The following is a 21,993-nucleotide window of genomic DNA, read 5'->3' on the forward strand; positions in this document are numbered from 1 at the left end:
CCTCTTGTATAGACTGTGGAGCAGACTCCGGGCTCTTCTCCCCCTCTTGTATAGACTGTGGAGCAGACTCCGGGCTCTTCTCCCCCTCTTGTATAGTCTGTGGAGCAGACTCCGGGCTCTTCTCCCCCTCTTGTATAGATTGTGGAGCAGACTCCGGGCTCTTCTCCCCCTCTTGTATAGACTGTGGAGCAGACTCCGGGCTCTTCTCCCCCTCTTGTATAGATTGTGGAGCAGACTCCGGGCTCTTCTCCCCCTCTTGTATAGATTGTGGAGCAGACTCCGGGCTCTTGTGTTCTTGGAGGGCGCAGTCTACATTGTGACATCTCTAACACGCTGTCTGTTTCCTCGCAGAAAATCCCAATATTCCGAGGGGAACAGAGGATTCTAATGGTGAGTTCAGAAAGTCTATCAGCGACGAGACTAAAATAGATCTGCGCCGCTTCCATCCGGAGCCTTGTGTTTTCTTCCCCAGAAATAACTTAGCGATTGTCTCCATTAGCAACAGGAGCGAAAAATAGACGCCGGCTCCTGCAGATAAATAGTTTAGCAGATAAGAACCCGAGGAAAGTGGTGAACGTGCGGCAGAGGAGATGATATCGCAAGGGAACGGTGCACTTAATATCCGCAAATTATGTCCAACACTGATCTCACAAAGCCGGGAAATACCCAGACATTACACCGCAGGGAGCCGGGACCACGCAGCGACAACATCCACGTAACACGCAGCAGGACAAGGCGCCATAGTGACATCTGCCGCTCAGCAACACCGGCTCAGATAATCCCCGATATGTACAGCCAAATGGCAAGGTGTATAGGGCAGGGGGCAGTGTGCCCAGCAAGGTGTATAGGGCAGAGGGCAGTGTGCCCAGCAAGGTCTATAGGGCAGGGAGCAGTGTGCCCAGCTAGGTGTATAGGGCAGGGAGCAGTGTGCCCAGCAAGGTCTATAGGGCAGAGGGCAGTGTGCCCAGCAAGGTGTATAGGGCAGAGGGCAGTGTGCCCAGCAAGGTGTATAGGGCAGGGGGCAGTGTGCCCAGCAAGGTGTATAGGGCAGAGGGCAGTGTGCCCAGCAAGGTGTATAGGGCAGGGGGCAGTGTGCCCAGCAAGGTCTATAGGGCAGAGGGCAGTGTGCCCAGCAAGGTGTATAGGGCAGGGAGCAGTGTGCCCAGCAAGGTGTATAGGGCAGAGGGCAGTGTGCCCAGCAAGGTGTATAGGGCAGAGGGCAGTGTGCCCAGCAAGGTCTATAGGGCAGGGGGCAGTGTGCCCAGCAAGGTGTATAGGGCAGGGAGCAGTGTGCCCAGCAAGGTCTATAGGGCAGGGGGCAGTGTGCCCAGCAAGGTCTATAGGGCAGAGGGCAGTGTGCCCAGCAAGGTGTATAGGGCAGGGAGCAGTGTGCCCAGCAAGGTGTATAGGGCAGAGGGCAGTGTGCCCAGCAAGGTGTATAGGGCAGGGGGCAGTGTGCCCAGCAAGGTGTATAGGGCAGAGGGCAGTGTGCCCAGCAAGGTGTATAGGGCAGGGAGCAGTGTGCCCAGCAAGGTGTATAGGGCAGGGGGCAGTGTGCCCAGCAAGGTGTATAGGGCAGAGGGCAGTGTGCCCAGCAAGGTGTATAGGGCAGGGAGCAGTGTGCCCAGCAAGATCTATAGGGCAGAGGGCAGTGTGCCCAGCAAGGTCTATAGGGCAGAGGGCAGTGTGCCCAGCAAGGTCTATAGGGCAGAGGGCAGTGTGCCCAGCAAGGTGTGTAGGGCAGGGAGCAGTGTGCCCAGCAAGGTGTATAGGGCAGGGAGCAGTGTGCCCATCAAGAAGTATAGGGCAGGGGGCAGTGTGCCCAGCAAGGTGTATAGGGCAGGGAGCAGTGTGCCCAGCAAGGTGTATAGGGCAGGGGGCAGTGTGCCCAGCAAGGTGTATAGGGCAGAGGGCAGTGTGCCCAGCAAGGTGTATAGGGCAGGGAGCAGTGTGCCCAGCAAGATCTATAGGGCAGAGGGCAGTGTGCCCAGCAAGGTCTATAGGGCAGAGGGCAGTGTGCCCAGCAAGGTCTATAGGGCAGAGGGCAGTGTGCCCAGCAAGGTGTGTAGGGCAGGGAGCAGTGTGCCCAGAAAGGTGTATAGGGCAGGGAGCAGTGTGCCCATCAAGAAGTATAGGGCAGGGGGCAGTGTGCCCAGCAAAGTGTATAGGGCAGGGGGCAGTGTGCCCAGCAAGGTGTATAGGGCAGGGGGCAGTGTGCCCAGCAAGGTGTATAGGGCAGGGGGCAGTGTGCCCAGAAAGGTGTATAGGGCAGGGAGCAGTGTGCCCATCAAGAAGTATAGGGCAGGGGGCAGTGTGCCCAGCAAAGTGTATAGGGCAGGGGGCAGTGTGCCCAGCAAGGTGTATAGGGCAGGGGGCAGTGTGCCCAGCAAGGTGTATAGGGCAGGGGGCAGTGTGCCCAGTAAGGTGTATAGGGCAGGGAGCAGTGTGCCCAGCAAGGTGTATAGGGCAGGGAGCAGTGTGCCCAGCAAGGTGTATAGGGCAGGGGGCAGTGTGCCTAGCAAGGTGTATAGGGCAGGGAGCAGTGTGCCCAGCAAGGTGTATAGGGCAGGGGGCAGTGTGCCCAGTAAGGTGTATAGGGCAGGGAGCAGTGTGCCCAGCAAAGTGTATAGGGCAGGGAGCAGTGTGCCCAGCAAGGTGTATAGGGCAGGAGGCAGTGTGGCCAGCAAGGTGTATAGAGTAGAGGGCAGTGTGCCCAGCAAGGTGTATAGGGTAGGGAGCAGTGTGCCCAGCAAGGTGTATAGGGCAGGAGGCAGTGTGCCCAGCAAGGTGTATAGAGTAGAGGGCAGTGTGCCCAGCAAGGTGTATAGGGCAGGGAGCAGTGTGCCCAGCAAGGTGTATAGGGCAGGGAGCAGTGTGCCCAGCAAGGTGTATAGGGCAGGGGGCAGTGTGCCCAGCAAGGTGTATAGGGCAGGAGGCAGTGTGGCCAGCAAGGTGTATAGGGCAGGGAGCAGTGTGCCCAGCAAGGTGTATAGGGCAGAGGGCAGTGTGCCCAGCAAGGTGTATAGAATAGAGGGCATTGTGCCCAGAAAGGTATATAGGACAGGGAGCAGTGTGCCCAGCAAGGTGTATAGGGCAGGGGGCAGTGTGCCCAGCAAAGTCTATAGGGCAGGGGGCAGTGTGCCCAGCAAGGTGTATAGGGCAGGGAGCAGTGTGCCCAGCAAGGTGTATAGAGTAGAGGGCAGTGTGCCCAGCAAGGTGTAGAGGGCAGTGTGCCAAGCAAGGTGTATAAGGCAGGAGGCAGTGTGCCCAGCAAGGTGTATAGGTCAGAGGGCAGTGTGCCAAGGAAGGTGTATAGGGCAGGAGGCAGTGTGCCCAGCAAGGTGTATAGGGCAGGAGGCAGTGTGCCCAGCAAGGTGTATAGGGCAGAGGGCAGTGTGCCCAGCAAGGTGTATAGGGCAGGGGGCAGTGTGCCCAGATAGGTGTATAGGGCAGGGAGCAATGTGCCCAGCAAGGTGTATAGGGCAGAGGGCAGTGTGCCCAGCAAGGTGTATAGTTCAGGGGGCAGTGTGCCCAGCAAGGTGTATAAGGCAGAGGGCAGACTGCCCAGCAAGGTGTATAGGTCAGAGGGCAGTGTGCCCAGCAAGGTGTATAGGGCAGAGGGCAGTGTGCCCAGCTAGGTGTATAGGGCAGGGAGCAGTGTGCCCAGCAAGGTGTATAGGGCAGAGGGCAGTGTGCCCAGCAAGGTGTATAGTTCAGGGGGCAGTGTGCCCAGCAAGGTGTATAGGGTAGGGAGCAGTGTGCCCAGCAAGGTGTATAGGGCAGAGGGCAGTGTGCCCAGCAAGGTGTATAGGGTAGGGAGCAGTGTGCCCAGCAAGGTGTATAGGGCAGAGGGCAGTGTGCCCAGCAAGGTGTATAGGGCAGAGGGCAGTGTGCCCAGCAAGGTGTATAGGGCAGAGGGCAGTGTGCCCAGCAAGGTGTATAGTTCAGGGGGCAGTGTGCCCAGCAAGGTGTATAGGGCAGAGGGCAGTGTGCCCAGCAAGGTGTATAGGGCAGAGGGCAGTGTGCCCAGCAAGGTGTATAGGGCAGAGGGCAGTGTGCCCAGCAAGGGAGGGTCTGCACTGACTCATTGTAACAACCCATTGAGATTTGTGCCGCTGCTGTGTTGATCCCAGGCCCGGTTCACATCTCGCTTTTGCATCCTGCCAGTACTGTGATTTTTTTGTTGGGTAAATTTACCGATTTAGGTTCAGTTTATCCAGCTAGAACACAGAAGGCAATGGCCGTCCTGCTGCATCGGCTTCACTCATACCTTTTTGCGAATCTTTAAAATAAAAAAAATTAGGATTTAAAATGTGATTGAGGCCGTTCAGAGCATTGTGTACAATGGAGCAAATCCTCAGCTGTGAGCACCCTTCCCTTCCTGTGTTTTCCCCCTGCTCACAGTACTGACCCCGGTCTCCTCTCCTCCCCCTGCTCATGGTACCGGTTCTGGTCTACTCTCCTCCCCCCGCTCACAATACCGGCCCCGGTCTTCTCTCCTCCCCCTGCTCACGGTACCGACCTGGTCACCTCTCCTCCCCCTGCTCACAGTACCGGTTCTGGTCTCCTCTCCTCCCCCTGCTCACGGTACCGGCCCTGGTCTCCTCTCCTTCCCCTGCTCACGGTACCGGTCTCCTCCCCCTGCTCACAGTACTGACCCCGGTCTCCTCTCCTCCCCTGCTCACAGTACTGGCCCCGGTCTCCTTTCCTCCTCCTGCTCACGGTATCGGTCTCCTCTCCTCCCCCTGCTCACTGTACCAACCTGGTCACCTCTCCTCCCCCTGCTCACAGTACCGGTTCTGGTCTGCTCTCCTCCCCCTGCTCACAGTACCGTCCCCAGTCTTCTCTCCTCCCACTGCTCACAGTACCGGCCCTGGTCTCCTCTCCTTCCCCTGCTCACAGTACTGACCCCGGTCTCCTCTCTTTCCCCTGCTCACAGTACTGACCCCGGTCTCCTCTCCTCCCCCTGCTCACAGTACTGACCCCGGCCTCCTCTCCTCCCCCTTCTCACAGTACCGGCCCCGGTCTCCTCTCCTCCCCCTGCTCACGGTACCGGTCTCCTCTCCTCCCCCTGCTCACAGTTCCGGCCCTGGTCTCCTCTCCTCCGCCTGCTCACAGTACTGACCCCGGTCTCCTCTCCTCCCCCTGCTCACAGTAGTGACCCCCGTCTCCTTTCCTCCCCCTGCTCACAGTACCAGTTCCGGTCTCCTCTCCTCCCCCTGCTCACAGTAGTGACCCCAGTCTCCTTTCCTCCCCCTGCTCACAGTAACCGTTCCGGTCTCCTCTCCTCCCCCTGCTCACAGTACTGGCCCCGGTCTCCTCTCCTCCCCCTGCTCACAGTACCGACCCCGGTCTCCTCTCCTCCCCCTGCTCACGGCCCCGGTCTCCTCTCCTCCCCCTGCTCACGGTACTGGTCTCCTTTCCTCCCCCTGCTCACAGTACCGACCCCGGTCTCCTCTCCTCCCCCTGCTCACAGTACCGGTTCCGGTCTCCTCTCCTTCCCCTGCTCACAGTACTGACCCCGGCCTCCTCTCCCCCTGCTCACAGTACTGACCCCGGCCTCCTCTCCTCCCCCTGCTCACAGTACTGACCCCGGCCTCCTCTCCTGCCCCTGCTCACAGTACCGACCCCGGCCTCCTCTCCTCCCCCTGCTCACAGTACTGACCCCGGCCTCCTCTCCTCCCCCTGCTCACAGTACTGACCCCGGCCTCCTCTCCTCCCCCTGCTCACAGTACTGACCCTGGTTTCCTCTCTTCCCCCTGCTCACGGCCACGGTCTCCTCTCCTCCCCCTGCTCACAGTACTGACCCTGGTCTCCTCTCCTCCCCCTGCTCACAGTACCGGCCCAGGTCTCCTCTCCTCCCCCTGCTCACAGTACTGACCCTGGTCTCCTCTCCTCCCCCTGCTCACAGTACCGGCCCCGGTCTCCTCTCCTCCCCCTGCTCACAGTACCGGCCCGGGTCTCCTCTCCTCCCCCTGCTCACAGTACTGACCCCGGTCTCCTCTCCTCCCCCTGCTCACAGTAGCGGACCGGGTCTCCTCTCCTCCCCCTGCTCACAGAACCGGCCCCGGTCTCCTCTCCTCCCCCTGCTCACAGTAGCGGCCCGGGTCTCCTCTCCTCCCCCTGCTCACAGTACTGACCCTGGTCTCCTCTCCTCCCCCTGCTCACAGTACTGACCCTGGTCTCCTCTCTTCCCCCTGCTGACAGTACTGACCCTGGTCTCCTCTCCTCCCCCTGCTCACAGTACTGACCCTGGTCTCCTCTCCTCCCCCTGCTCACAGTACCGGCCCCGGTCTCCTCTCCTCCCCCTGCTCACAGTACCGGCCCGGGTCTCCTCTCCTCCCCCTGCTCACAGTACTGACCCTGGTCTCCTCTCCTCCCCCTGCTCACAGTAGCGGACCGGGTCTCCTCTCCTCCCCCTGCTCACAGAACCGGCCCCGGTCTCCTCTCCTCCCCCTGCTCACAGTAGCGGCCCGGGTCTCCTCTCCTCCCCCTGCTCACAGTACTGACCCTGGTCTCCTCTCCTCCCCCTGCTCACAGTACTGACCCTGGTCTCCTCTCTTCCCCCTGCTGACAGTACTGACCCTGGTCTCCTCTCCTCCCCCTGCTCACAGTACTGGCCCCGGCCTCCTTCCTCCCCCTGCTCACAGTACTGACCCTGGTCTCCTCTCTTCCCCCTGCTCACAGTACAGGCCCCGGTCTCCTCTCCTCCCCCTGCTCACAGTACTGACCCTGGTTTCCTTTCCTCACTAACACCTGACCCCGCTCACCCCTGTGTCTCACTCACTGCTTGGTGTTATTACTGTATAATATAGGCTACACTTGTATATGATATGATTAAAGATGTACTCCAGGGGAAAAATAGTTTTCTAATCTACAGGTGTCAGAAAGTTATACAGGAAGTGGTGTATTCTCTCCAGTCTGACACAGTGCTCTCTGCTGCCACCTCTGTCCATGTCAGGAACTGTCCAGAGCAGGAGAGGTTTTCTATGGGGATTTGCTGCTGCTCTGGACAGTTCCTGACATGGACAGAGGTGGCAGCAGAGAGCACTGTGTCAGACTGGAGAGAATACACCACTTCCTGCAGGACATACAGCAGCTGATAAGTACTGGAAGACTGGAGATTTTGTAATAGAAGTACCAGAGTACTTCTTTAAGGCTGTATGATGTTTATCACTTTGTAGAATGGGATAAAAGCCGCATATTGGGAGAGGTAGTACACGTTGATCAGGGTGTGACGCTGTCAGGGCATGCTGGGAGTTCTTCCTTACGATACACCTGTGACCACATCTGTCCTTCTCTTCAGTGACTTATTCCCATCATCACTGTGAGGATCTCCCGCTGATCGCTCCGGCAATTTGCGCCTCTGAGAAACTTTGGGAAAATGACAGCGATTAAATCTTTCTAAGAATCAGATAATCTGTGAGGACGTCACAACGGCCATTATGTGGGATTGTTCTCTGCACACCTGGCCTCACGTACATTCACGTCCCACAGCTCTGCACTGTGCAGTGACTGGCGGTCATTCTAAGAGATGATATCCAGGATTATAAAAACATGGCCGCTTTGTGCCAACCACTCTTGTCCTCTGGTTGGGTGTAGGTATTGCAGCCCAATTCCACTGAAGTGAATGGAGCAGAGTGGTAATACCACACACAACCTGAGGACAGGGGTGGCGCTGTTTTTGGCAGCTATGTTTCTCTAATACCTTTAAAATGTCACTATCGTTTGTAAAAACCTTTGACATGTCAGAGACACATCAGACCAATCAGGAGAACGAGCGGGGAGAGGACCGCGCTGCAGTGTGATCGGAGTCTGGTTCATAATGTAAGTCTATGGAGCCTGACTCTTACACAGCGTGGAGAGTGCGGTCCTCCCTGCCTCGTTCTCCCGATCGGTACAGGTGGGAACACTCAGATCCGGACGGATCAAAACATTTGACATGTCTCTATGACATTGACACTTTAAATGCACGGCCCAGTCCTGCTGCAGGTTACAGAGTGAAGCAATCCGGTGAGACAAGGCCGAGGCTACACGGCAACTCTATGGCTCCCCCTGTGATCCGCAGAGGTCAGCTCACAGGTTCGGCAACTTACATGCCACAATGCGACCACAGTCACCTCCCTTAACCGCAAAGCAGACGTTGCGACACATCCATCCCGCTGTGGCCATGTAACCCTAGCTGAAAGGGAAACTATGGTCAGGTTAATGTAATAGCGGCCGTCACACCAATCACTATGGCACCTCACGTGTTTGTGAAATGTTCAAAAATAGTATAATGCCAATAAGGTTTCCCCTCAGCGCTCGGCCACCAAGCACTCCTTATACACCCATAGTCGTCCCTGCAGGGATGGGGCTGGTGGAAGTGCAGACAATGGTGATACGAATTGCACAGATGTCAGATCCGTGCAACCCATGAAAAACACGGATCTCATAGACTTCTATGGGGAAATCACTGCTGTCATCTCCGACGAGTTATGACGTCATTTTTTTTTTCACGGAACGGATAGCGGATCCGTGAAAAAATGGAATGTGAGAATAGCAATGGGCTATAATATTGTCCGCAATCACTGATCCATGATCACGGACAACTTCACTGAACATGTGAATAAGGCCTAAGGGTGGTATCCAACCAAGAAAGAGTATGGGCGGTATCCAAGCTCCTATTGGTTAGATGTTACAGATATCCCTATTCTGATTGGAGTATCAGTGATGGGTTCTATTACCAGCACATGAGCAGCTAAGGTAAAAGGAGAAGTGCAGAGAAATTTTTATTAGAAGTATTGGATTGCCCCCCCAAACTTTATACAAATCCCCAATATACACTTATTACGGGAAATGCTTATAAAGTGTTTTTTCCCCTGCACTTACTACTGCATCAAGACTTCATTACCTGGGTAACATGGTGATGTCACTTCCTGGATCACATGGTGATGTCACTTCCTGGATCACATGGTGATGTCACTTCCTGGATCACATGGAGATGTCACTTCCTGGATCACATGGTGATGTCACTTCCTGGATCACATGGAGATGTCACTTCCTGGATCACATGGTGACGTCACTTCCTGGATCACATGGTGACGTCACTTCCTGGATAACATGGTGATGTCACTTCCTGGATAAGATGGTGATGTCACTTCCTGGGTAACACGGTGATGTCACTTCCCGGATAACATGGTGATGTCACTTCCTGGATAACATGGTGATGTCACTTCCTAGATAACATGGTGATGTCACTTTCTGGATAACATGGTGATGTCACTGAGCATCCCTCTGCCATCATCCTCTCAGCAGCCACAGCCCGCACAGCTCTGGGAGTCGGGACATCACCATTTTATCCAGGGAGTGACATCACCATGTTATCCAGGAAGTGACATCACCATGTTATCTGGGAAGTGACATCACCATGTTATCCGGGAAGTGACATCACCATGTTATCCAGGAAGTGACATCACCATGTTATCCAGGAAGTGACGTCACCATGTGATCCAGGAAGTGACGTCACCATGTTATCTGGGAAGTGACATCACCATGTTATCCAGGAAGTGACATCACCATGTTATCCAGGAAGTGACATCACCATGTTATCCAGGAAGTGACATCACCATGTTATCCAGGAAGTGACATCACCATGTTATCCAGGAAGTAAAGCCTTGATGCAGTAGTAAGTGCAGGGAAAAAAGCCCTTTATGTGTATTTCCCGTAATAGGTGTATATTGGTGATTTGTATAACTTTTGAGGGGCAATACAATACTTTATTAAAGGACAAGTGCCATGAAAAACTTTTTCCCAGTAATTGAAGCACATTACAAAGGTATATAACTCTGTAATTTGCTTCAATCACCTATCTGCCTCCCTTCCCTGTCTTTTCCCCCCTCCACCCCCCACCAGGAAGTGTCCTGACTCACACAGACCTGATTACTGTCGTCACCGTCACCAAGCTCTTCTCTCAGCTCCTTCTCCTGTTACACTAGCCTCCCCCTCCCCTGCCTTGTCAGGTGACAGGCTTGCTCAGCTCCCATTGGCTGAACAACTGCAAGCCATCACTTGGACTGGGGAGGCTGCTGTAACAGGAGCTAGAGCAGCCCTCCTGCTGATGACTCATCCTCACAAGAAGGAGCTGCCTGGTGACGGTGACGACAGTATTCAGGTCTGTGGGAGTCAGGACACTTCCTGGTGGGGGGAGGAGGGGGGAAAAGACAGGGAAGGGAGGCAGATTGGTCATTGAAACATATTACAGAGTTATATAACTTTGTAATGTGCTTCAATTACTGGGAAAAAGTTTTTTATGGACTTTGTCCTTTAAAGATTTTTGCCGGAACTTCTCCTTTAATTAAACAACATGTTATTTGGATTTGTAACTTATTATCCAGACTCTAAGATGCCACAACAATAGTATCCTTGAAGCTCGTGGTTTCAATTGTTCCCTTCAAGGTGTCAGAACAATGTGTGTTTACAAACAATATGCTAGATACATTCAATGGTTAAATCATTTCTTCCCCCACATTAGAACCTATAATTGTGTCTGTGTAATTTTATGTAAATCGTTTGCCTGGGTATTACCATGTGATCAGCATTACTGGGCGCCATTGAGCTTCATTGTGTTATCAGCGTTACTGAGCTTAAAGGGGTTATCCAGCGCTACAAAAACATGGCCACCTTCCCCCTCTCTTGTCTCCAGGTCAGGTGTGGTTTGCAATTAAGCTCCATTTACTTCAATGGAACTGAGTTTGAAACCCCACTGAATCTGGAGACAAGAGAGGGGGAAGTGGCCATGTTTTTGTAGCGCTGGATAACCCCTTTAATGGTGTGATCAGCTTTACCAAACTTTATCAGTTTTGACCAGATTTGCACCTGTAATGAGCCCGGTAACGCCGATCACATGATGAAGCCGGTAACGCAGATCATATAATGAAGCCCGTTAACGCCGATCACATGATGAAGCCCGGTAATGCCGATCACATGATGAAGCCCGGTAATGCCGATCACATGATGAAGCCCGGTAACGCCGATCACACAATGATTTTGTGCGCACTATTGAGGCTTGTAAAGGCTTTGCAGATGAGCGGAGATCTCACTGATCTTGGCTCAGCTCTTGTGGCCCCTGTATGGGCCCTTCGCGGCAGGAGAACACCCCCAGTGCACTAAACTACCTCATTTGCATAATTCTATTCCTGAACATTTCACAAAATCAGAGGAAGATAAGACAAGGAACAGGGACGCAGCTGATCGCATTATAGAGATCTATAGGGATCTGTGATGCTTAACGTTATTTTTGGTCATAAGACTGGTGATGGGCAGCGTTAAACAGAGTTGCCAAACCGTTCGGGTTCGGCCATGTTCTCCAAACCATTTGACATTTTTGCGTCTGGAGACGTTGGATGCCGCCCTAGGGAGTCTAAGAAAACATGGATACGGTCATAGGCCATAGGCTGCATCCGGCTAATCCAGCCGCCGGGAGTCAATGGTGAGCGTTCCAGCTTTCAGAACGTGGCCGCTCCACACCAGTGGTGGCTTCTACAGCACAGTGGTGTCTGTATTACATGATCTGATGAGAAGGACAGATTCGTTCACATTACACTGGAGCCATTGCTGTGCCCCTTGGTTATGGCGCTGACCCTCTGTCTCTTTGTTCCCGCAGGTTCCGTCTCCATGTACAGCCACCCAAGACTGATTTTGGTGCTCATACTTCTGACAGTGATTTTGGAGCTGACGTGAGAGCAGGACGCTCGCCCACCCCTCCCCCGTTAGGACACCACTAAGCATCCTCCATCACACTGACGTCCATCAGTTTTATTTTCTATACTAGCTCCCGTCTTGTTGGTTTCTGTCTGTGTTTTAGCTTCCTTGAGCTGATAAATTTAAAAAAAAAGAAAAAAAAAAAACAACCCACAATCTTTCCTTCTTGATGTCGAACTGTTCCCCGCGGTGGCGGTCGGACCGTCCGGATGCGAGACGTCACGGGACATTTACATTGGGTTCAGAGAAGCAGCAATATGGTTGAAGTTTTATCTCAACCTTGAAAACAAAGATGGCGACCACTGAATTACATAGAACTGGTGGGTGGTGGACGCTCTCACGTCATCCAAGGCGGACAGACAATGGACGCTAAGCGACCGGTGACGAGACTTTAGTAATAATGAAAAATTTAAAAAAATTATAAAATAAAAAGATACTTTTGAGTGACATAAATAAAATCCACATGTTCTGTATCCACGCTTCATTCATCAGCTGCAAGAACTGACGGGAGGTGGATACAGTGTTGTCATGGTTACTGGCGCCATATACAAGATAAGTCCTGATCATTATACTGTGAGAGTCTATAGTGATCAATACTCTGCCTGACTGCAGTCACCACCAGGGGGAGCTCACTGCATACTGTGTATTATGGAGTTCAATGGTCTGAATATATCCAGCAAGCTCCCCCTAGTGGTGGCAACAGGCAGCCCAAATGTTATCATGTGACCCCCTATATACACAGAGGTCTGGTATCATGTAACCCCTATATACACAGAGGTCCAGTATCATGTGACCCCTATATACACAGAGGTCTGGTATCATGTAACCCTATATACACAGAGGTCTGGTATCATGTAACCCTATATACACAGAGGTCTGGTATCATGTAACCCTATATACACAGAGGTCTGGTATCATGTAACCCCTATATACACAGAGGTCTGGTATCATGTAACCCCTATATACACAGAGGTCCTGTATCATGTGACCCCCTATATACACAGAGGTCCGGTATCATGTGACCCCCTATATACACAGAGGTCCGGTATCATGTGACCCCCCTATATACACAGAGGTCTGGTATCATGTGACCCCCTATATATACAGAGGTCCGGTATCATGTAACCCCCTATATACACAGAGGTCCACTATCATGTAACCCCTATATACACAGAGGTCCAGTATCATGTGACCCCTATATACACAGAGGTCCGGTATCATGTGACCCCTATGTACACAGAGGTCCAGTATCATGTGACCCCTATATACACAGAGGTCCGGTATCATGTGACCCCCTATATACACTGACGTCTGGTCGACATACTGCTTTCCTTTACTCCAGGTTGATCACTCTCACCTGCGCTGATACAGTGTAACAAAACATCACCTGTGAGCAGGAACCGGTTTCGGCCCTTGGATGTTTTCATGTACTGACCTCATAGAGATCTCTTGTACAGGAAGGATCCCGGCTGCTCACATTGTAGATTCACTAGTTCACATAATTTCTGCACATGGGAGAAACAGACAGGACGCCGCGTTTCGATGGTCACCTGCAGACGACGAGAGCCGAAACGCTGCGTCCTGGGTGTTTCTTCCATGTGTGGCAATTCTATGATGTAATATACAAGATAACCAGCATTGGTGCCGGGATCCTTCCTGTACTTCTGATGTCACCACCACCAGGTCGGAGTGCCGAGCCACTAGACTTGTATCATAGAGATCGGTCACATGGGGAACAAGTGCAGCGCCCCCAAGTGGTGTCCGGTCACAGCCGATGCTGGAAGATTTGCCGATGTGGATATAGTCTTGTGCCGGTCAAGTTCTATTAAAGGGGAAATTATCATCTATTAGAAAGCAGACTGAAAGTTATATAGATGTGGGTATATGATGATGTATTACAGTGTCTGTGCAGATGGGCCGCTCTGGTCGCTGACTGACATCCAGTGATCAGCAGCGGCCTCCCTGCCACCCACCATCTCAGGCTCAGGTTGTTTCGGAGTGTCTATGGCTGCTATATACAGATGCACACTCCTTTCTGGTTTCATTATTAATAAATTATACATTTCAAACCACGCCCACTTGGTAAGCCACACCTCATTTCCCCAAAGTGAACTGATGCCGAATCAACAGAAAATCAGCAGAACTGTGAATACAGCTCTGGGAGTGACTGGTGTATAAGAATGAATATCCCAGAGCCTGAGAGCTAATAGGAAATTAGCAGAACTGTGAATACAATATCCTTTAAAGTCCTGAAGCCTGAGAACCAATAGCAAATCAGCAGAACTGTGAATTCAGCTCTGGATGTGAATGGAGTATAAGAATGAATATCCCAGAGCCTGAGAGATAACTGGAAATTAGCAGAACTGTGAATTCAGCTCTGGATGTGACTGGCGGTAAAGGCTCCAGAACCTTATATCCGCCCGGGGACCTTGTGATTACAGCTCTGGATACAACTGATGCTGACTAAGAGATGATGGAGCTCAGGATCGCACGTCTTCAGCAGTGAGGTGACCCATGAGACGCGGATCAGAGGCCAAAGTCCTGAGAACTAAAATATAACAGCGCCTTGCATCTTGCATGTTGCTAACGGTTACAGCAGCCTCTGCCATTTGCAGCACAGCTGTAAAGCGTCTGCTGTAATCACATGGTAATGACGCCGCTTCGATGTATTTTATAACCTTAAAGTGACTGTAGCACCAGGCCCAGGCTGAAGCACTGGAGGCGGCTGACCCACCCCCAGTGGGAGGAAACCCCGCCCCTCTATGATAGGGTTCCATTGATTCTAATGGAGTCACGTCACGGAGGGGCTGGGCTTTCTTCCCACTGGGGGTGGGTCAGCCGCCTCCAGCGCTTCAGCCTGGGCCTGGTGGTACAGTCACTTTAATGTGAGTTTCGCTCCTTGTGTCTCGTTTGTTGTGTGACCGTTGCGATCGCGACCGGGAGAAGCGTTGATTTATCAGACAGCGCGAAGCCTGGAGGGACGAGGGAAGTGACATCTTGTGTGTTCTCAGCTCAGTCGTTCCGGCTGCTATTTGTGGTGTAACAATGTAAGCGGCCAGACATGTTAGTATGCACGCCATGGCTGCGGCTTCCTCCGCTATGTATAATGCATGCTATCAGCTACCTGTGTACAGGCCTCGGGGAACCGCATCATTTTCTGGTGTCAACTAGAGGTCAGATCCACAGAACTCATCCTAACAAGCAAACAGAGTTGATTTTGCAGCAGCATCATTTATTCATGGCGAGCGCTGCCGCTCCTTGTGTTTAACACGCAGCCCAGATTGTGGATGAATATTTAGCTTTTTCTCCTACCGACATCTGCACTTTTTTCTTTTTTTTTGTCCAAGGAAAATTTGTTCTCGGAACGTGCAGGAAGCTGAAGACGTCTCCAAGGGAAGCTTAAGGGGAACATCTCCTCTCGGCTTTGCTTCCAGCAAACAAGAGGCGAACAAGAAGCCGGGAAGAGTCACATGACGCAAACAGCGTGCGCCGTGGTATCCAATGGTGGCGGGGTTTCCCATCATTGGGGAATCTGAGAGAAGTGCTGGTGTAATGGACCGGGAGGGGGTGTCCTGTACTGGGGATTCTCATCCACCGCCAGAGGGCGCAGAAGTCATCATCTTGTCTTACAGGAAGATTCTAATGATTTTTATGGGAGCCGTGTGATGCTGATATTTCACCAGTGGTGGCGCAACAGGGTAACAGGTTTTCCCACAGATGATTACTGGACAGCCCCTCATCAGCTTATTATTATGGGGGCCATCCAACCAACAACACAAGGGGTAAGTGTATGATTGCTGGGGGTCAGACCACCAGGACCCCCAGCAATCTCCAGATTGGACTGAAGCATCAGCCATTTGTGTACAGTGCGGTACAGGGCCACCATGTACAGTGCGGGATAAGGCCGTCATGTACAGTGCGGGATGGGGCCGTCATGTACAGTGCGGGATGGGGCCGTCATGTACAGTGCGGGATTGGGCCACCTTGTACAGTGCGGGATGGGGCCGTCATGTACAGTGCGGGATGGGGCCGCCAGTGTCCTCCTGGCATCTCTGCGCTCCCCGGTATTCTCCTGGCATCTCCGCGCTCCCCAGTGTCCTCCTGGCATCTCTGCGCTCCCCAGTGTCCTCCTGGCATCTACGCTCTCCCCGGTGTCCTCCTGGCATCTCCGCGCTCCCCAGTGTCCTCCTGGCATCTCCGCTCTCCCCAGTGTCCTCCTGGCATCTCTGCGCTCCCCAGTGTCCTCCTGGCATCTCCGCTCTCCCCAGTGTCCTCCTGGCATCTCCGCGCTCCCCAGTGTCCTCCTGGCATCTCTGCGCTCCCCAGTGTCCTCCTGGCATCTCCGCTCTCCCCAGCGTCCTCCTGGCATCTCCGCTCTCCCCAGTGTCCTCCTGGCATCTCCGCGCTCCCCAGTGTCCTCCGGGCATCTCCGCGCTCCCCAGTGTCCTGGCATCTCCGCGCTCCCCAGTGTCCTCCCGGCATCTTCGCGCTCCCCGGAGTCCTCCTGGCATCTCTGCGCTCCCCAGTGTCCTCCGGGCATCTCCGCGGTCTCCAGAAAGAGATCCCTCTCTAGTGCCACCTATTGGAGGTTGTATCCCTGTAAGTCAGTTAAAGGGGATAGCTAGTTTTTGTACACAGTGCATGAGGTGGGGTTAAAACATAAAATAATGTGCACACCTGCTGCTGATCCCCATTGCTGCTGTCCCGGTGGTGTTGGTCCCTGCTGCTGATCCCCATTGCTACTGTCCTGATGATGTTGCTCCCTGCTGCTGATCCCTATTGCTGCTGTCCTGGTGATGTTGCTCCCTGCTGCTGATCCCCATTGCTTCTGTCCTGGTGATGTTGCTCCCTGCTGCTGATCCCCATTGCTGCTGTCCTGGTGATGTTGCTTCCTGCTGCTGATCCCCATTGCTTCTGTCCTGGTGATGTTGCTCCCTGCTACTGATCCCCATTGCTTCTGTCCTGGTAATGTTGCTCCCTGCTGCTGATCCCCATTGCTTCTGTCCTGGTGATGTTGCTCACTGCTGCTGATCCCCATTGCTTCTGTCCTGGTGATGTTGCTCCCTGCTGCTGATCCCTATTGCTGCTGTCCTGGTGGTGTTGGTTGCTGCTACTGCTGATCGCTTCCCGCTCTCTGACTCACCACACAGGAAGTCCCTGCTCTGCCAGTCACTGGATGGAGTAGTGACCTGTATTAGCAAGTGATTGGCAGAGCGAGCACTCTCTGTGTGGTGGGCTGATGGGAAGCGATCAGCAGCAATGACCAACCCCGCCAGAAGAGCAGCAACTGAGGACAAACACCAGGCCGTTATTTTACAATATAAACAATAGCAGACGTCACTGTGAAATAACGGCCATTATTTGGCCTCAAACAGCCAAAATAAGACATTGTGGGAACATAGCCTTTAAAAGAGACTTGGCATATTTTAAGGCTCTAAAAGGGTTAAACACTTAAAGGGGTACTCTGGGTGGGAGGGGGTAGATGAAAGCAGCAAAGTCCGCTTACCTCCCCGGTTCTAGCGCTGGGTCCCACATTACAATGTTCTGGTCTCCGGTCCCCCGGACGCTTCCTAGTCTATGAGGCGCCCTGAGACGTGACGTTTCAAGCCCACTCAGTGGCAGAGGCAGGACTCCAGTATCGAAAAAAGCCCTGCTGCCCGGAGTATCCCTTTAATTACTGCTGTACATTACACCTTAGGACCCTACACAAGAGTTTACAAGACTACGGAAGACTGGACACCGGAGATGTGGGTCATCCATTGGTCATCCATGAAGGTCACCCGAGGATGAAGGATCTTACTGACCCATAGAGAGATATAGATGAGCAGAGGATCGGAAGCCATGTGTCCATAGAGAGGTGTACAGCGTGGTACCCATCTACACGGAGGGGCCACTCTCCTGAGGATCAGCATAATCATCAATTATCCTTGAAGAGGGAAGAGCAGAGAACTCAAGGTTAAGGATGGTGCATGCCACATAGGAGCAGAGGAGGAGATAACGGCCAGCTCATGATAGTCTGTGTCACCTGTCACTAGAGAGGTGTACATCAGCCAAGGACCAAAATAGTTTGTGTCATCTGTCAGGAGGAAGGTGTATCTCTGCGGAGAGTGAGGACACAACTTGTCACCTGTCAACCCCAAAAGGTGCAAAAATAAAAAAAATATCTGAGCAATTTCCATTTTACTCTTTGACTGGAACAATTTGCAGACATTTATTCAGCTGCGGTTTTCTTTTTTTTTTTTTAAATTCTCTATTTTATTCTTTTTTCAATTTATATAACAAAACATGCAGCAACGTGCCGCAGTCACAAAATGCACTGACATAGAAACATATCCTTATTGCATAGACATATCTTACAACAGAAGTCAGAAATAAAACTGTAACAAATACCAAGGCAATCCGCAGCTCCCGATGGTTGGGTAGGCATAACGCAAACCAACTAGGGAGTGAGCTAACGCTCAAACAACAACCAGAGAGAAGAAAGGGGGGAGAAAAGAACAAAGAAAGGGGGGAGAAAAGAACAAAGAAAAGGACACAGAAAAGCTACCAGAGGGAGGTGAGGGGAAGATGGGGAGGAGAGGGGAGTGGGGGGGACCATTCCTCACTCAGGAGTCAGGAGGGACCGAAATTCGGTCGATTCGGTAAATTGCTCCCAATGAAACCACGTCCGGAAGAAACGAGAGTTGCTGTCATGCAGTTGCGCAGTGAGGTCCTCCATGCGCTTGATATCCTCCACTTTACGGAGCCACATGGAAATACTCGGGGGATCAGGTTGACGCCACAGCGCGGGGATACAGGCACGGGCGGCGTAGGACTTCAGAGGGATCTCCGACAGATGCAAGAGGAAGAGTGATGGGGAGAAAGGAAGCTGATAGTCAGTGAAAGTAGAGGAAATGCGCCATACTTCCCTCCAAAAAGGGACAAGCTTAGGGCAGCTCCAGAAGGTGTGGAGAAGGGACCCCTCCCCACCACAGTTCCTCCAGCAAAGTGGTGAAACCTCCGGGAAAATCCAATGGAGTCGGGTAGGCACTCGATACCAATAAGAGAGTAGTTTGGCAATGGAAGTTGAGTGTGTACATGTGAAGACACGCGCCACCTGCGCTGCAGAAAACGTAATGTTGAGGTCCTCTTTCCAAGCGTTGAGAAAGGGTGGCAGAGGCTGATCCGGAGGCGAACCCAACATGGCGTATAGAAGAGAGAGAGTGTGGCGGGAAGGGCCGGAGCCCAGACAGAGGGATTCAAACTGGGTATGTGGCCGTGCGAAGCAGGAGGGGTTGGGGAGGTAATGAAGGAAGTGGTGTAGCTGCAATGCCCGCCAGAATCCCAAAGGTGAAGGGTCCGCAAGGTCATTGAGCGAAGACAAAGACAGCCAATTCAAGCCTGAGAGGAAAGAGGCTGCGTGGAAATTACCTGTACGGGACTAAGTGCGGAACACTGGATCTTCCATGCCGGGCAAAAAAGAGGGGTTGCCCAAGACTGGAAATAGAGGAGAGGGGTGTGGAGCCAGGAAGCCAGAAGAGAGATGTTTTTGGCATATCTTCAGGGTCGGAGCAATAGTAGGGTGTTGGGCAAGTCGGCAACAGGCATCCGGTAGCCACGGGGCTGCCTGCAGCGAGAGGGGGGACAATGCCATTTCGAGGCCTACCCACAGTTTCGTCTGGGTGTGACGGTGCCAATCTACCACTCTCGAAAGGTGGGCGTCGACATAATAGTGGTAGAGGTTGGGAAGCCCTAGACCACCTCTCCATTTTGGGCGATATAGGACTGCCTTCGCAAGGCGGGGTTGCTTATGAGCCCAGATGAACCTGGTAAGGATTGTGGAAAGTTGCCTAAAGTAGGACAAGGGCACTGCCACCGGAAGGGCCTGGAAGAGGTACAAGAGGCGAGGCAAGATATTCATTTTAAAGATAGAGCAGCGCCCAAACCAGGAGAAAGTGCCCCTGTGCCACCTCAGCAAGTCCAGCTCAATTCGTTTCAGCATGGGAGGGAAGTTTGTTGTGAAGATATCAGAGACAGAGGGCGTTAGTTGGACCCCCAGGTAAGTCAGGGAAGAACGGGACCAACGAAAGGGGAAGGCGGACTCCAGGGCGGTCACTGTGGGAGAAGGAAGAGAGAGATTAAGGGCCTCAGATTTTTGCAAGTTTATCTTGTAGGTTTGGTACCGAGAGAGTTCCGAAAGAAGGTTAGGGAGGGACACAGAAGGACAGGTTAAAAAGAAAAGGAGATCGTCCGCGTACGCTGCTACCTTATGCTCCACTCGCCCCACACTCACCCCAGAGACACTAACATTGCTTCTGACATGTCTAAGGAAAGGTTCCAGTGTCAAGATAAAGATGAGAGGGGACATGGGGCAGCCTTGACGCGTACCGTTGGAAATAGAGAACGGGGAGGAGAGAAGGCTGTTGACCGAGACCTGGGCTGAAGGGTGGGAGTATAGCGAGCCTATCCACGCCAGCATATGAGGACCGAGGCCGATATGTTGGAGGGTGGCAAAGAGGAAGGGCCATCTAACTCGGTCAAAGGCCTTCTCCGCGTCCGTGGATAAGAGCATTGATGGCAGGTCTGAAGAACGGGCATGGTGGATGAGATTGAGGGCTCAGGTGGTGTTATCCCGCGCTTCCCTCATAGGCATGAAGCCTACTTGATCCGGATGTATGACGGGCTGGAGAAGTGGCGTCAAGCGGGCTGCCAAGATTTTAGAAAAAAACTTTAGATCTAAATTTAGGAGGGAAATGGGACGATAGTTTTGACAGTGAGAGGGATCTTTACCCTCTTTGGGGATTACCGAGATGTGGGCCCGTAGTGAGTCCGGAGGGAGTGGGGAGCCAGTGGAGACAGAATTGTACGCAGATAAAAAATGTTCCCTCAGGAGGGGACCAAAGATTTTGTAGTAGGGCAGGGTAAACCCGTCCGGGCCAGGGGCTTTACCCGAAGGGGTGGATTTGTTCGCCCATTCCCATTCCGTGGCCGTGATGGGGGACTCAATAGAGGAGATGCTGTCTTCCGGGAGGGAAGGAAGGCCCGAGTCACGCAGATATGCGGAGATGGAGGAGGGGAGGGGTCCGGAGCCAGGTCGGCTGCTTGCCGAGTTGAGACCGTATAAAGTCACATAATAAGAGCGAAAGGCGTCAGCTATTTGAGAGGTCAGGGAGAGTTTAGCACCGGAAGAGGAGGAGACATGAGGGATAAAGGATCGGTCTCTTTGTGACCGTAAGGCCCGGGCTAAGGTCTTGCCCGGCTTGTTGCCGAATTCAAAATAGTGGCGGCGGCAGCGAGCAAGAGCGGCTTTGGCGTTTGCGAAGGTAAGATCCCTCAGTGTACCCCGAAGGGCTGCCAACTCCGCCCCAGTGGCTACTGCAAGCGTCCTCTTGTGCTGCTTGTCTAAGGTCTCAATTTTAGAGATCAGAGCGAGAATCTTAGCAGACCGTTCTTTTTTGAGGCGCGTGGCCAGTTTAATGAACGTCCCGCGGATAAAGCATTTATGAGCTTCCCAGACAACCTGGGGGGAGGCATCTGTGGTAACATTGGTTGCAAAGTAGTTAGTCAGGTCCGACCGTATTTCGGCACGGACCCCAGGGTCCCTAAGCAAGGTGTCGTTGAGGCGCCAGCGCCACGTCCGCGGTTGAGGGGGGGCAAAAGAGAGAGAAAGAGAGATCAATGCATGATCAGAGAATAAGATGGGGTCGATAGAGGCGGCAGTAACAAGGTCAAGGTGTGCGTGTGAGAGAAAAAGATAGTTGAGACGCGAATAAAGATTATGTGGGTTAGAGAAAAAGGTATAGTCTCTGTCCTGTGGGTGGAAGAGCCTCCAAACATCCATCAGTTGGTGGGAGTGTAACGTTTGCTTGGTGCGCCGAGGAGAGGAGAAAGAGAGAGATGGACGTCCCGTGGAAGAGTCTAGAAGGGGGTCGAGGGCGATGTTGAAGTCGCCTCCGAGAACAATCACTCCCTCTAGGAAATCGTCAACTTCCGCAAAGCAGCAGTCTAAAAAGTCTACCTGTCCGGAATTAGGAAGGTACACCGTGCCTAAGGTGCACATAGTACCTGCCATTTTGCCTTTTACAAAGAGGAACCGGCCCTCCGAGTCCGACACCTGGTCAACTAGTTCCCACGGGGCAGAGCGGGCAATCAAGATAGATACCCCTCTTGTTTTAGAATCCGATGAGCAACTATGAAATGCATCAGAGAAGTTACGATCTGTCAGGTTCTGGATTTGATCTTCCCGGAAGTGGGTCTCCTGTATGAACGCCA

The 21,993-nt window shown here is 52.9% G+C and overlaps 1 protein-coding gene across 4 annotated transcripts in view; it reads left to right on the top strand.

The window, feature by feature from the left end:
* The window catches only part of IGSF21 (immunoglobin superfamily member 21), a 426,683-nt gene extending 414,498 nt beyond the window's left edge, over positions 1-12,185 (top strand). For 3 of the 4 annotated variants that reach the window (XM_069947004.1, XM_069947001.1, XM_069947002.1), the window contains 2 exons: positions 352-390; positions 11,645-12,185. In XM_069947004.1, coding sequence (XP_069803105.1) covers positions 352-390; positions 11,645-11,721 — 116 coding nt within the window. In that variant the 3' untranslated portion in view covers positions 11,722-12,185. The remainder of the gene's footprint in view (positions 1-351; positions 391-11,644) is intronic. The other variant, XM_069947003.1, reaches the window with a different exon arrangement.
* Positions 12,186-21,993: the final 9,808 nt, after the last annotated feature.

Source organism: Dendropsophus ebraccatus, chromosome 12, assembly GCF_027789765.1.
Source record: "Dendropsophus ebraccatus isolate aDenEbr1 chromosome 12, aDenEbr1.pat, whole genome shotgun sequence".
In the NCBI taxonomy this organism is placed as follows: domain Eukaryota; kingdom Metazoa; phylum Chordata; class Amphibia; order Anura; family Hylidae; genus Dendropsophus; species Dendropsophus ebraccatus.